Consider the following 15,853-nt stretch of genomic DNA (forward strand, 5'->3'; position numbering starts at 1 on the left):
TCTATAGACTTTCATGTACCTAAGTCGGTCAAAGACACGGTAAATATCACAGTACCTGACATTTGCACATGCACAGGAAATGATGCAGTTGTCAATTTACTATATACTACTTGTACCTTTCAGAAAATTTAAACATCACGTACATTTAAACATAAGATGAATTTATTCACTTTTATTTTCATGAATGTTTCATTCTCAGCATCATTTTTGATTCCCGTAGAGATTCCCCATTTGTAAAATCAAAATATTCAAATCCAGCGTCGCGAGCAGCATTGGAACCAGGTGTAAGATATTCTGCATTAAGATTAGTATACAAACATCCGTAAAACCACCATCCGCTTTGGCTTTTCTTTGCACAACCAAAACTGTTATCTTTTTCAGGTGTGATAAAGTTGTAGCCTCTGCTATATGAAAGACCCTGTGCATCTCCTTAAATGTGAAAAAGAAATATCCTCACGTTCAATAAATGCATATTTATCGTTTAAAACAATTATGAATAATTTAGGCATGGCATTATCAAACTTATACAAATTTTGATATAAGGTTTGTAGTATCATCTATTTGCTAAAACCGTCTTCTAATCAGTTATTCAAATTTCAATAGCACCTATATACAAATTAAGTCGCTTAAATGATGTTTTAATATATCTTACTCTCTAGTTTTTTTTATAAGATCAAGAGTACCAACACTGTGTTAATAAATTCTTACATTTTAGAAAATACAATATTTTGCATCTTAAATCTAGCAAACCGACAGAATGATTTGCACTAATTGTTCAATGTATGCCATTGTAAGAGTCTAACTAATAAGAAAAAAGAAAGAAATAAAATACAAATTAGTGTCAAGTCGTTAAAATGCATAAAGCAAAAATAGCAAACAATACAGCAATAACAAAAACGCTAGTAAATATTTCAGACTGACAAGAGGTTAAATTTCCTTCCTTGTTCTTAAAGCATTTGTCTGTGTCAATTCAATTTGGATTTATGATCCATTTTCAAAATGGAATAATTCACTATAGTTTGGTAAAATGAAATATTTCAGTAAGTGCAATGATAAACAGTTTTGTGTATGTTGGTGTATGTATTATATATAAAACAGATTAGAAATACCATGCACATTTGTCATGATCGTATTGTTTGTTTCTATGAATAGTAATTTAGAGATGAAAGCCCAAAATGAACGGCGTTCAGAGTTGTACAAGATAAACTCGTTATTTCATTGATTTCCAGTGAGTTAAGCTTACCTGCTGTGCCAGTGCCTCGCTCGAAATGAAGTTTGTAACTTGGTGCTATTCCTAGACTAAAATTTTGGAAGAGTTCATACGCATGTGTTCCGTTTGCTGCTACTAGATCAAGTCTTAATTCTGATACCCCTCTTCCAGTAAATTCCTGAATTTTGTTCAGTCCTGCATGTTTAAATTAAACAGATGCATCAAACTTATAGTTACCATTTTTATGACGTAAACAGTTTGACATAATCGTATTATTCTAATCACATTGAGGTAGTTCTGCACGTTTGATAAACCGGAAGTGATGGCGTAACGTCATTTATCCGGAAAACGCAGAATAAAGCCTGGATTCGGCGTACGGAAATGAAAATCAGTTTATGAATTAAAGGCAACCTGAGAATAAATTTATTAAATTGTAACAGTCTCTATCTTTCTGAAGTTAAAATATGATATTAAAACATCTGATACGTTAATTAATTCAAAATAACGTCTTAAAATTAGCTTCAAATAGGCGGCTCACTATAATCATGGCCAAATATCGCACGGACCTCTACATTTATTTCACTATATTATATATAGGCCATGTGTTTATTTACGACTGTGAGAAGTTTCATTAAAATCTACATTGTGGAAAAATTTCTATTCGTGAAAATGTTATGAAAGTTGCTATTTTCCCATGGACTCGCATTATAAAAAATGTGTGAGATCGAATTTTTTCAAATCAGTCTGGCAAAAATCAAGCACACGGCCCTATCCTTTTTATTTGCTGAAATTTCTAGGTATATTCTGAAGTTTGGAAAAATCGGAGTTTAATCAAATTCTACATTGCAGAAAAAGAATTTCGATCAAATCATGCAGAACTAACTTAATTAGAACTTTTCTAAATTAAGATTGTTTGTTATCAAATTGTTATACGTTCTCCTTACCGCCTAGATTGTATGTTAAATAGCAATTCAGTGATGCTATTCAATGTGAAATCCGCATTTATACAGCAGTTTTTTTTATCATGAATAAAAAAGAACGTAGAGGCAGTTTTGTAGAAAGCATACAAGATCAAACTGACAAAGTACCAAAATAGGTTACCGAAATATTTGTTACATTTATAGAATATTCTAGGCAGGCGCATTGTGTGTTAATAATCATTTCACTACACAGGACATTACTTTTGATACATCAAAAAAGCGAATAACACCCTTCAAATGTATGTATTTGGAGGATTATCAATAAATAAACACCATCAGTGCAGCAATTGATTTTTCTCGTTTTCTAAAATGTTTATTTTGAAAACTGCAATCTTGAGATAAACATAGCACTTAACAGAATTTGCAAAATGTGACGTTACTGAAGTACTCTTTAAATTTGTACAAAAAAGTGTAACTAACTTACCTAGCCAAAATTCCCCGTTAAGACTTCCAAATCCATTTTCATATTCGGAAAAGTTTCTGTTAAAATCAACACTACCATTTACACGCCTCTGAAATACCTGCAAAGTGTGTCACGTGTTCATCATGAAATTCACAGATATCAAATGTAAGACTGAACAGCCAAACTACTCACCAATGTTTGATTTGTGGCTGTTTTCACATGTACCCAGAGGCTGGAATATAGCCGTCGTGTTACTACCCGCTGTAATTTGACCCTTATTTCTCATATTTGAATTAGTTACATATAATAGTTACCAAAAAAAAAAAAAAAAAAAAAAAAAAAAATCCCCCAACTTTCGATTTTAATGCTTTATTAAATAATCAGATTTTTCCGACAGTATTAAAAAAGACAAGGAAGATCTGACGCCTTTTTTTTCAAACAGCGGAAGCGGACTGAGCCAGGCTAACAATGAAAATGGCAAAATCCGCAAGGAGAGGTAGAATAGCGAGATACGTTATCACTGCCAAACCTGGCTCAGTCCACTTCCGTTGGTTGAAAAAAATGGTACCTTTGGCTGTCCTACGTTTTTTTTAGTATTGGAGTAACTTCAAATTGGAGGAAGAATGTTCTTTTTCGGTATGTAAAAAATACATACGTCGAAACGCCAACTTATCTAAAACGTACAAGTAATGACTTTTATTGCCCATTCTTCGCAAGAAAAGAATATTACTGCTTTGAAGTTATATAGAGAGATTATCATCCGCATGATAAAATAATTTATACCAGCTAATTATGACACCACAACCTTTTCAATATGATATAACATAAACACTTTTGATTGATCATTTTATGATAAACAGGGATTCGTATATAAATAGCAGTCTTTCATCCACAAACGTTAATCAAATGTGCACCAATAAGTTGCTATATTTCTGCGGACATAAAAAGCATTTCTTTATTAAAGATATCATAATATTGTATTTGGTATCTGTTGACATTATTAGTTACACTGCTTGCTGGTGACAGGATACGGGATATACGCTGTCGAGGAAATCCATAACAGGCGAAAGCGAAACTCGAGCCTGATATGGATTTTCGAGACAGCGTATATCCCGTATCCTGTCACCAACAAGCAGTGTAACGATTTTATCTTGCCGACTACCCTTTATTTACATGCTATACAGTAATCAACACATTTTGTAAATTATCAAAGCTACTTACAGTGCAGACTGGAATCCTACAAATCATTTGTTTGTTCATCACTAGTTAACTTACACCAGCCATAAAATGCACAATGATTATGAACAGGTTTAGATTAGAAACACTAAAAAACTTCTTGTTCCATCCTTTCGAAAGTTACCGGATATCACGATGTCATAAATGTCTTGATACTTCGGCTTTCATCCCGTTTCCTGTTAAATCATTTATCTTGCACGTAGATTAAATGATCCTACAACAAACTGCTGTGCAACAAATATGTCAATTCCTTTATTTCACGATGATTTAACTATTTAACTCCCAAAACAAGATTTCAACGTCCGTGTATTCCATACAGAGTTATTCCGCATTTACGGCTAACTTTCGTCAAACTTCATGAGCCTCAACTTACGTAGAATAAAATCGGCAAGAAAACACTAAATTTACTCTCGGAAACGATACTATCACTAGAGCTAACAAATAATCTGGCTTGATTCAATTAAGCTAGCAGTGTGGCAGCCATTTTGTTTCAATCAAAATTCATATCTGAAATATACTAGCAGGATATGGAATATATCCTGTCTCCACGTGACGTCTATTGACCAATAGAAATGCAAGAAACTTGTAGGAGGCAAGATAAATTTGAATATTTTCAGCTCAAAGGCTCAAAGTACCTCAATATCTAAGTTGGCGATTTTTACCATTTTTACCATTTTTGAAAAAAAGTTACATCTGTTTTAATTTTAAACCCGCAATATCTTTATCTTAAATACTTTTAATGTCTCTGTCTCGTTTTACTACCACATTCACATTTTAATATATTAGTATAATTCAAATGTACTTGTTGATGGAATGTATAAGCAACCCATCTACTTTTTTCACTTCAGTTTCTATATGTTATTTAACAATTTTGCGATGTCTGGTTCTGGATGTGTGCAGTCTCCCCTTACCTTTTTTTTTCTTTGCTTGATTTCATAATAAGTATTTCAAAAGTAGATCGAAAATACATGTATGATGGAAGAACAGAGTCACTTCTGATGCTTAGATACACACCAAGAAAACTGATCTTTCTACTATTCATTATAAATTATATACCAATGTTGTTTTATGTTTGGCATAATACTGTACCGTCCAACCCCCTCCATCAGTATCCATGTCACAGAGAACTGTTATTTTCCTGTCTGTCCTCCATAAGGTAACATCATATATCCCGCTTCTTGCGTTGGGAATTTGCTTTAATACGTCCTTGCAATCATGTGCACCTTCATCAAACAAATCATACATGTTTGGTAAAGCGAAAAACATGTATACATTTTTTATCAAACGGATTGTCTAAAGACAAAAATACACATACACTTTGGTAAGCTGCTTACCTAAGATGTCAAGATGATATACTTGCATAATTTATTTATTCTATTATAATTATGTTTTCTATAAATGTATATACAAATCAGATATCTCATAGTATCCGACAGTATCTGCTTTCGAAAACATAAAGTAACCAGATAATTCCAATGGTGCCTGTTTCTTTATTATCATAGTGAGATTAAATACGAATTAAAAGAATAATCGCCGAGGCGTTAATGGGAACTTAAAAGTAAGTTTTTTTTCAAAAATGATAACACAATTTCAAGAGCTATATTTCGCTTCAATCCATAAGATGACAATCTACAAACTTCTTCTATTTCTGTAATGCAATGGGTATTGAATCTCGTAAACTGAGACACTGAGATCTTTAAATGATGCAAAAAGTGTTGTGCCTGGGATTAAGAACGAGAATTTGTGTGCAGATCATTTGGTTTTCAGTGTTGTTTTCTTTTTTTTGCCACTGATTATACACAGGTGGTAACCTGATACGTTCCTTTAGGTGTTTATTGTACCATTTTGTCTTTTTGTTTAATTTCGTCTATGTACATGCATTTTGTATAAATGTCTGCGGACTACATACCACAAATTAACTGTTGTTGGTGGTGGTGGTTTTGATAGACTGCGTTAATAGAAAGTATCAATTCTTATCGGTCGTGTTTAGTTAGTTTTACAAATTGTGTAGTTGTAGTTGATGTATAACCATTACCTGTAATACCGAAAACACTCACTGATCAACAGGGCAAGCATGTCTCTGAAATACAAAGTTAAAGTAGGTTTTTTCTGTTATAATTCACACTCTACCTGTTGCACTTATAGTCCCCATACAATTTCTGTTACATAAGTCCTGCTTGCAGCAATGATGGCACACATGCTCCTTGACAGATCGAGAGTAATCACCATTACGATTTTCAAGGTCTCGTCCGATAATTTCCAAATTTTCTTGTTCGCAATTCTGAGATTGACAGATAAAAAATGTAGTTAAATAGCAAACAGGTCTGAATGACATGTTCCTTGTTTTGAAAACATTTCTTAAACCAAGTAAACAATAGCTTAATCGGCAGTAGAAGTTACGCCAATATCAAATCGTCCCTATTTGATGTCCGCACGCAACGTGTGTATAATATAATGACTGAAGTGTAGGGTTAGGTTTAACATAGGTTTAATAAGTACATTCAGTTCGTGCGTACACTCAGCGCTGAACATAGAAGTTAGTGTTGGTTCCATTTCGACCCATTTATCTAATATGACAATTTAATAGCTGTATGTACACTTTAGGCTTTACGGAAACGAGGTAAATATGTTATAGAGTATGTGGCTGTCCTTTAAAGGGATCATATGTGCCATCTTAATTTCTCGTTATTCCAAGACATACTTCAAAGGTCATAACATATCTCGCTTTTAAAGATTAGTCACATTAAGTCACCTTCATGATAGGTATAAACTATAACAGTTACTAGTATATAACTTTTTTAGATCACCTGGTTTATTGATTTTCATATACAATATACATGTAGTTTGAAGAATAAAAATACTACTAATGTAAACCTCAAACTCACATGAACATTTGCACAGGCACTGGTATATACAGTCTCACTGAATTCTCTTCTTGCATTGAACATACACAGCTAAAAAGATTTATATCGTCAAAATACTACAGTTGAAGTAAGATTTCCGATCACTTTAAATACCATAACAACATAAAAGATTTGTTTTATTATTTCAAAATAAAAGCGATTACTTCATTGTCATGCGTTTGACTTAAACATGATTGTAAATGAATTGTCAACACATGGCAAAGAAAACGTTTTTCCTCAAAATGCCCTATTGGCTTACAACGTTTGGCTTGATGACAGTATGATAGACTTCGGGTATTATGCATACCATTATTTTTATTTTTTACTCAGTCAGCCTGATTAGAAATCCGATTTATTATCTTGATTGAAATGGATGCTTGTATATTTGAAAAGATTAGTTTTATATAACTCTTTATCATTCTCAAAAGCCCGCCTGCTTAGCTCAGTAGGAAGAGCGTTGGTCTATGGATCGCAGGGTCGTGAGTTCGATCCCCGGGCGGGGCGTATGTTCTCCTTCACGATTTTATCTGAAATCATTCGTCCCCTACCTCTGATTCATGTGGGGAAGTTTGCAGTTACTTGCGGAGACCAGGTTTGTACTGGTACAGAATCCAGGAACATTTGTTAGGTTAACTGACCATCGTTACATGACTGTAATACTGTTAAAAACGGCGTTAAACCCAAAACGAACAAAACAAACATACTTTATCATTCTCATAAAATAAGATAATAAGAGAGAACGAAACTGTGATATCAGTTAGGTTCTAACCAACGACCTCATAAGTTAGTTGTTGTCTTGGATGAGTGGAAAAGGGCATTTAGTTTGAGTCACTTGCCATTAAACGCTTTTGGCTCGAACCGCATGTAACTAAACTATTGCTCGGAGGGACACCCAGCCATCTTCTGTTAAGTCATATTAAGATATTAATATATCAGTGTCAAGTAAGTTTGAACGAAACAAACAAGGAAAACAACAAGCATACACACGTCACATTTTCATCAATGCTTTTAACGACAATATGTTGTTTACATAGAATTACCTTATTATTTGGTAATTTCCAGCTTGAAATTATCTTAGAACATCTGTAAACGTTTCTAACAGTTATCTACTGTTGACATGAGCATTAAGTAGTGGCATTACTTACTTCCCCTGCTTCGCAGAATTCTATGTTATGACATTTCGCAGAATCTGTATATACTTTACAGTTGTAACATATGGGACCTCGCGTTTTAGGGTATCCTAAAATATATGAGAATGAATCAAAGAAAGAAAGAGGTAAACAATTAAACTTTGGTAAAAATACATAAAAAGGTTGACATTAGCAGAAGTGTCTTCGAGAATAAATTTAAGAAGGGTTAACAGCGCACATAGAAGCTGAAGATTTTGAACGACCTAAAACACAAAATAAACACAATTTTTACTTAAATCGTTCAACATTTCCGAGTATATCTATTGGTCTTGGTACATTTATAGCTTAATTAAGTGCTTAGTGTTGTTGTAAATTTAATTCCTTAAAATATTTGATAATTGCGTCAATCGACATTGTGTAACTGGAATACAATTTATATGAAATACTTAAAAATCACAAACTAGCAGTTATTCAGGCGAAATGGTCTCTGCCACATCTAGATCTTTTCAAAGGCTTTTTGATGCATTAAAATGATACATATAAAAGGTTTTAAGAGAGTGCTTCAATTTATTTGTCTATTTAACTGGCGATGACATTTTATAATGTTTAAAATCAGAGTAACCAGTTGTAAACTGTTTGTAAATGAACTCAGTCTTAATCAAAGGATTCAGAAAATATGGGAAAATAAGCACATTTCCACACATCTGGCAAAGTTTTATATTTTTATTGCAGAAAAGGGTACAATCATGTACTAAAAGTTTTCGGACAAGTTAATAACGAACAACAACCTACCAGTGGGTAAACTATGGCTGCATTACACCATTACAACATTATGCCTAGCAGCAGTTAATTTCTTATTCAAGCATGTTTGCGAATGCCTTTCCATTTAAATCAAATGTCTGTTATATTAAGAGTTATGAATTTACGGTACATATCTAAGCTTGAGTGATATATGTTAGTTTTTTTTTATCAGTGTAAAGGTATTTCAGAATACGGAACATATCTAAGCTTGCTCGATAGATATAAGTTTTTTATTACTGTAAAGGTATTTTTGGTGTTCTATATTCTTAAGTTCTTAAAGTTATACACGTTTAAATGCCGAAATTCTTAAAAATGTTAATTAACCATATATCTACAAATGTAAAACTGCTGATTAACTTAGCATCGTTTCCTGTTGACTTTACCTACTTCTTCCCGTGTCCATAAGACTAGTAATTCAGACAGAGGCGATCGGCGAGGCTGAGTGATTAACTTCAACCAACCAACTAACAGTTTTCGGTTACTATTTAAAATATAAAGCATAAACCTTGTTCCCCACAACCTTTCACATTACAGAGGTTAGATGAGCAACACTCCGTACAGTCTCTTGTCCCGTTGGACTGTGAACACTTCTGTAAAAAAAGACCTTTATCAAAGCAAACCAGTAGTAATTAGATTTGTGTAACAAATAAACGATAATTAGAACAAATTAATGATATTTTCACAATAAACACGCTTCTTCAGTTTTGATAAAAAGTATATTGTAGCTATGATTTAAGTTCCATGTGTTATTATTGTAACTTTAGAAAACTGTATGTTTGAAATAACATACCGATTTTGACATGCAACCAACGTTGTATACATCCTCTCCAAAATTGTTTTTGACTTTTTCAATGCCACACATCTTAAAATACAGCTTAATAACATAATTACATGTATTCTTTTAAAAGTGCATATACCATAAAACCGTACCTCAAACGTTTTGTTAAAATATAAAAAACACCTGTAGTAAATAATTCAAAAATGCTTTAACAAAACATTTTAAATTATAGAACAGGTTAAACATCAATGAGTTATCAACATCAACAGCCTTATCATAGAATGCAATTAGGCAGTCGCGCACCTGCTATCGCGTCAACCTTGCGCATTGCATGGGTAGTTGTGGCGTTAAGGAAATGATTATACTACTGTAAATAACTATATACTATGTGTTGCTGAATGTTGTAAACTGCAACCAAACCACTTGTATCTAATTACTTCCAGTGAAAGTGTATAGTGCATGAGACACAGGGGATCAAATTGTTATACATTTATTTACCTATAACCCACATATGTATTAACAAGGACCTGCAACTGAAATTGAGATTTGGTAAGTATATATTATTAAGTGGGAGACACATATTGATTTGATATTGAATTTTGTCTTTGCATCTCCTCTGACACCATTGGGAGCCTAGTTGTGTATATAGTCGGCATGCTCCGGTTCGATGATTTACAGCGGAGTTATGGCCTTTGATTAAATTTGATGGTGTTTTGACTACCGACCGGTATTTCCTATTTGTGCATCTAGTCGGCATGTCCCGGTTCCCAACGGGTGTTTTCCAGCAGAAGTATGGCCCTTGATTTGTCAAATTTTATGGTGTCTTTACCACTTCCCTTATATAATAGGGCGGGTATCCACTTACTCTTAAAGGAGTGATCAGTGTCGATCTAATTATGCATATTTTCGACATGTATCGGCTCAGTGGTTTTCAGGGGAATTATGACCCTCTATTTGTCATATTTTATGATATTTTTGGCAATTTTGCTTTCAACATTAGGCTGATTTCCCTTAAATCTTACATGTGCTGTAAGTGCCAAGCATAGTTATATATGATTAGCTTGTTCCGGTTCAGTGATTTTCAGCAGAGTTACGGCCCTTGATTTATCATATTAGTAGTAATAGTAGTGTTTACATTACTTACTGTATACAGTTAGGCTGAATTTCACCAAAACCTCACAATTAATTAGTTTGAAGCGTAGTTGCTCACATTATTGTCTCATTCTCAATGAATGATATTTAGTGGAGTCATGACCCTTATTTGTCAAATGCTTGTATCGGTCCTACTTCTACTATACCACTGGCTGGAATTTCAACAATCTTCACAGGATTACTGCTGCCAAGCCTAGATGTGTATATTTTAGCCACTGGAGTTATGACCCTTCATTTGTGACATTTTACACATTCTGCATGGTTTATGGTGGGAGACATACGTTTTTTTTTTGTGTGAAAACAATCCTCCAGTTATAAATAAAAAGCTGCATGGCGAGGAATATAAAATAATGTTAGAGCGAATGTATCTAAAATTGAGAGAAACGGCAATTACAGTGAATAAAATGAAAATGGTATGTTACATTCATTACGAAAGGAATTCGTTTATTGTTCTAGTTAGTTAACAAGTATAACTCTGATCAGAAGTTTACATTGATAACATAATGTCGGCTACTTTTATCTCTAAATTGAACTTCCTTTATTATATGACACCTTTCATAAGTCGCCAGTCCAAAGTTTGTGCTACTGGCTGGTTTATAGTTCATCACTAAATTTTGCTGGTCAGAAGTCAAAATTTTAAAAAGGAAAACTAGTATTTATTTCAGAAGTCTATAAAATGGCCTGCCGGTTAGTTAGATTATGATACAAACGGAGTCAACTTTTGACTCACCTCTCCTTCGTAGCAGTCAACAACTGTTCTACAATGTAAAGGTCGTGGGATATTGCTGCACTGTAAGCACGTCAACGACATTGCTGTAATAAGGGTATACGTTCGTCTTGGTTAAGCATGAAATTTAGCTACAAAAGTATCTTGATTTTATACAAGAACCTTAAAGGTGGTCAATCACATTTAAACAACATTTAATGACATTTTTTACTTTTTGTATATTCTGGTAGAGAATTATTTAAGGAACAAAAAGACCAATTACATAGAGTTAGATTCCTATTTGAAATGTATATTTTATTATTTTTATAAAATTTTGTAATTACTCCCCTTTAATATGAAAGTATATAAAAAGCTGGGTATTTCTTTTTATTTCGATACAATGTCTAGTTTTACATTTGCATTTGATAGACATATCAACTATTGAACAATCTGAACCAAAATGCAAGTTTAAAAGCTGTGTGTAGCTTCTGAATTCATTTATTTCCAATCTATCTTGGTTGCGCAACCAAGATAGGCAAAGGGAGGTAATAATAATTTTTCAAACTTGCGTATCTAATGAATTCCATCTAACTACATGATTTTTAATGCAAATATTTTACAAATATATTACAATATGTCTAATATTTATACATTTCCTTAGGCAAAATATGTTTATCAAATTTATACTTATGATAAAATAACTCTATCTTGGTTGGGCAACCAGGATAGGAAAATGAAATTTTAAAAATACCTCCAGTGAAAATCTAATTTGTATTAAGTGTTAAGTGAACATAAATGAGTGTAAAAGATCAGATGCTAAAGTTTTTAACAAATCCGTTACATGGCCAAAATCTGATTATCCGCCTTTAATGCAGAGCATCAATAATGAAGTTCCGGATATCACCTCATGATTTTGTAATATTACGCGGACATTACACTGAAGTACCAAGGAATACGAATTTTGAATAAACGAAAATTAGCATCAGACTATTCCTAGCTTTAGAGATCTGAAAATAATGTATCTATAACTTTATCGGAACACTTGGCCATCACGCAAATGTTTCCCAATTGGTAAACAGTGAGTAATCAGAAAGTTGAACAAAACTTGTGTAAATCTATAAATATTATGTCAATTTCTTTGCGATGAACTAACAACTTTCTTTGTTTATCTAAAGCTATCTGTGTTCTTTTGCAAGGATATATATAATGAGTATAATGTATGATATAAAATGAAATCATTGTCCTTTCAGTGTGTCTAATGTATCATGTTGTTTCAAGCTTAAATGGGGATAACATGTTTAATGCAAGTATATTTAATTGAACTGTATTGAATATGTAAATTGATTTACTTCTAACTTTGAGAAATTCTTTGATTAAAAGAAACTTTAAATAAAACACTATTGAATAAACTCCTTCATTCCAACCAGTTAGAAAAAAATAACACTGATTCCAAGAAAATGGTGACTTTTACGACCACTACATGTCACTTCAGTTTTGACAGAAGCTTAATCAATAATAAGTTAATTTTGATGCGTAAAATAGAACAAGGAAACCAACAGCATCACATCTTGATTACTGCAGTGTCATACTGTATGGTGTAGCTAACGGTGTGGTGCGTAAGATGCAACGTATTCAAAACATGTTCGCAATTTTTTTTTAGTTTTTAAACTTTTGTAAGTTTTTACATTTCAACACTTATATTTTCAAGGTTTGTTAATTAAATGTACTAGCTGGTACAGACTCTATGGGTAGGGAAGTGTGTGGTATTTCATTTATAAGAAAAAAATAGTTGATGTCACCAATAATCAGGGGGTAGAACCTCTATATGCAGCCCGTCTGGGTGTACCATGTAAGGCTTTAACCACTGGTATTCGGCAATATGGGGCAGTAGCTGGTCATGACTGTTTTGTTTAAATAAAGTTACTATTATTATTATTATTATTATTATGTACAACGCCATTGAACATGTCATTGTATAGAAAAAGGCTTTTAATAAAATCATTCAGTTTCAGTTTCAGCATACTCGGTTGTATATAGTCAGCACAGCGTAGATAGAAAATACTACATCACTCACGTTAAAAGCACTTGCTTATTATTTATAAACGAACTCTATAATAAGCAAGAACTGTTTGTAAAACATATATTCTCAATATTGGCAGGAACGGCGTAACTTTGCATAAACTATTCAGTATCAGGCATGCTGTGTCAATGGATCTTTTGATCCGAAACTGGCAACTACGACCATAGAAAATCAGGCTTTGTAGTTTAACAGCGGTAAGTTTAGAAGTATTCTCCAGTTATTTTAAGTCTTAAATTTACTGTGACATTGACTTTAATTTACTTAATCCAAAAACAGTAAAGGTTTTTACTTACCACATGCAATCACGAAATGAAACGTGAGAGTCACAGAATAAAAAAAACATTTTCTTGTTATTGATCATGAATCGGTTTAAAGATGACAAAGTGATCGCAAGAGCAATACTCAAAACACCAATCTACTGACAACAAGCACCCATCGTACAAACACTTATCACATACTTTCTCTAGTTATTTATTGGAAACAGTCATTTTTACCTTTCCATCACTGATGCCCAAAACAATACGGTTTACTATTTACCACAGGCAATAATTACTTTACTTCTTTAAGTTCGAACTAATCATAAACTACCTTCTGTCCCAAGGTCAAAGTTATCTTGATCTTTTGCTTACCGACCCAAAAGCAATAATAGTAATTTCTGTTACTGACTACATGCCACAGGCATAAAGGTGTTGGTCCAATAATTCTAACGCTAGTAAACGGAAACTGCTTTTCTTTCCGTGGTCACTGTAACCTTGACATTTTACCTAATTATCTATAAAACAAAACGCTTCATATACTGACTACTGGCAACTATTCTGCGCTATTGGTGACTGTAATTTCAAGCATTCTACCCTCATTATGGATCGGAAACCGATTTGAGTCTCAAGCTCAATAAGACTTTATTCATTGACTCATGATCAAAGATGGGGTCATTTAAATTCATTTGATGATACTTATTCATTGTAAGTCCAAGCATTCGACAAGTGTTGATCGGAGACAGTTTACAGTCGCAAATAGAGTAAGAAGTCACACCACTGATATTTTTCCGTATGTCATGGAAAGTTGAATACAGTTTTTTTTATCAGTTAGTGAAATAGAAGCTGTATTTCAGACCGAAAGTTCTCAGGTATAAAGAAAGAGTTTTATTATATTAGAAAATGATGGCATCGTATATATTTCTTTTTTATGCAAGGTTAAAAATCATACCCGGGTTGAGTATAGCCTCAAAGACTGCGAGTAGCAGGCACAAAATGGATCTTCCCTGAAAACATGAAAATGATGCATGATTGTCCAGCAATATGATTGACAAATCTACATGCTCTTATTTTCAACGGTTTGCCACTTGTTATATAAATCACTGAATAAATGCAAAGAGAAAAAAGTAAATGATAATGGTATGATAAAATAAATATCCATTTACAAACTATGTTTATACCATATTCCAGCTCGAGTGCCCGTCCACGTTGAAATAAAACGAGGATTTTATAATTACATGTATGAATAAAAAGAGATAAGAATGTTAAGATAGGCCATTATTTTAGTTCAAATTGCACTCCTTTAGGCAAAGGCCATACTTAAGATTATCTTACATAGCACACCATAATTTTATGCGACAAATTTTGTTAAATAAAATGACAGCAATTTTCCAGTGCAATTTAATTTAATCTTAATTGGGATACTATTTAATTATTACACTTATCCAATGTATTTATATGCACAAATATAGTATAGAATATTTATTACTATACTTGTGTGGTTACATAGTCTAATTTTAGAAGATAATAAGATTTGAGCCGCACCACGAGAAAACCAACATAGTGCATTTGCGACCAGCATGGATTCAGACCAGCCTGCGTATAAGTGCACTCTGGTCAGGATCCTTACTGTTCGCAATAGGGTTTGAAAGCGAACATGCGCTGGTCTGGATCCATCACGGTCGCAAATGCACTATGCTGGTTTTCTCATAGAGCAGCTCATATATCTGTGATTCGGGTTTGCGTCCTTGGCACGTGGCTATTCATACCGGCAAATGTTGAAACAAATGTTAACACCTAAGATACTGAGCAGCCGATGAATGTACGAGCTTGTATCTGATGTTAAATTAAAAATGGGTCAAGCGATAAAGACTACCGCTTTCTGTTTACGCTATTTCACTACCACTGATATAAACTTACTGAATGCTTCTTGCCGGTCAATAGTTGAAACCTTTACCGAGGGACCGAAAGACCGAGGTCATGACAATTGACCCACAAGCCATTTATTAAGTGTTCAGAAATAGTTTTTCAAAATTGTTCTTTTTGAAGTTTTGACATTAGTGCAACAAAATTTATGCACCGATCGAATAACAATCTATGGACCAGCAATTTACACATAGGGTCATGTTATAAAAGTGTTTATTGCGAAAAAAATAACGGAACTAAATGCAAAAATTAAGCTCTTCGAATGGAGTACAATTAACCTTCTATATATTAATA

At 33.2% G+C, this 15,853-nt stretch overlaps 1 protein-coding gene across 1 annotated transcript; it reads right to left on the reverse strand.

The window, feature by feature from the left end:
- Positions 1-144: 144 nt before the first annotated feature.
- On the reverse strand, positions 145-14,883 carry LOC123557556 (fibrinogen gamma chain-like). The gene is made up of 12 exons (XM_045349085.2): positions 14,815-14,883; positions 14,586-14,640; positions 11,324-11,406; positions 9,454-9,525; positions 9,169-9,253; positions 7,878-7,972; positions 6,715-6,783; positions 5,960-6,110; positions 4,919-5,052; positions 2,615-2,711; positions 1,244-1,405; positions 145-429 (listed from the first exon to the last, which is right to left on the reverse strand). The coding sequence occupies exons 1-12, from the start codon at positions 14,815-14,817 to the stop codon at positions 179-181; spliced, it is 1,257 nt and encodes a 418-aa protein (XP_045205020.2). The 5' UTR covers positions 14,818-14,883; the 3' UTR covers positions 145-178.
- Between the last annotated feature and the right edge of the window lie 970 nt (positions 14,884-15,853).

The sequence above is a fragment of the Mercenaria mercenaria genome, chromosome 15, assembly GCF_021730395.1.
Source record: "Mercenaria mercenaria strain notata chromosome 15, MADL_Memer_1, whole genome shotgun sequence".
NCBI lineage: Eukaryota > Metazoa > Mollusca > Bivalvia > Venerida > Veneridae > Mercenaria > Mercenaria mercenaria.

Bases quoted from the DNA above. Each gene is read 5' to 3' on its own strand.
- LOC123557556 (XM_045349085.2), bottom strand. The intron at 6,111-6,714 runs GTGAGTTTGAGG...TGTCAATCTCAG, and splicing joins GTGCCTGTGCAAATGTTCAT to AATTGCGAACAAGAAAATTT. The intron at 2,712-4,918 runs GTACAGTATTAT...CACACTTTGCAG, and splicing joins CTGATGGAGGGGGTTGGACG to GTATTTCAGAGGCGTGTAAA.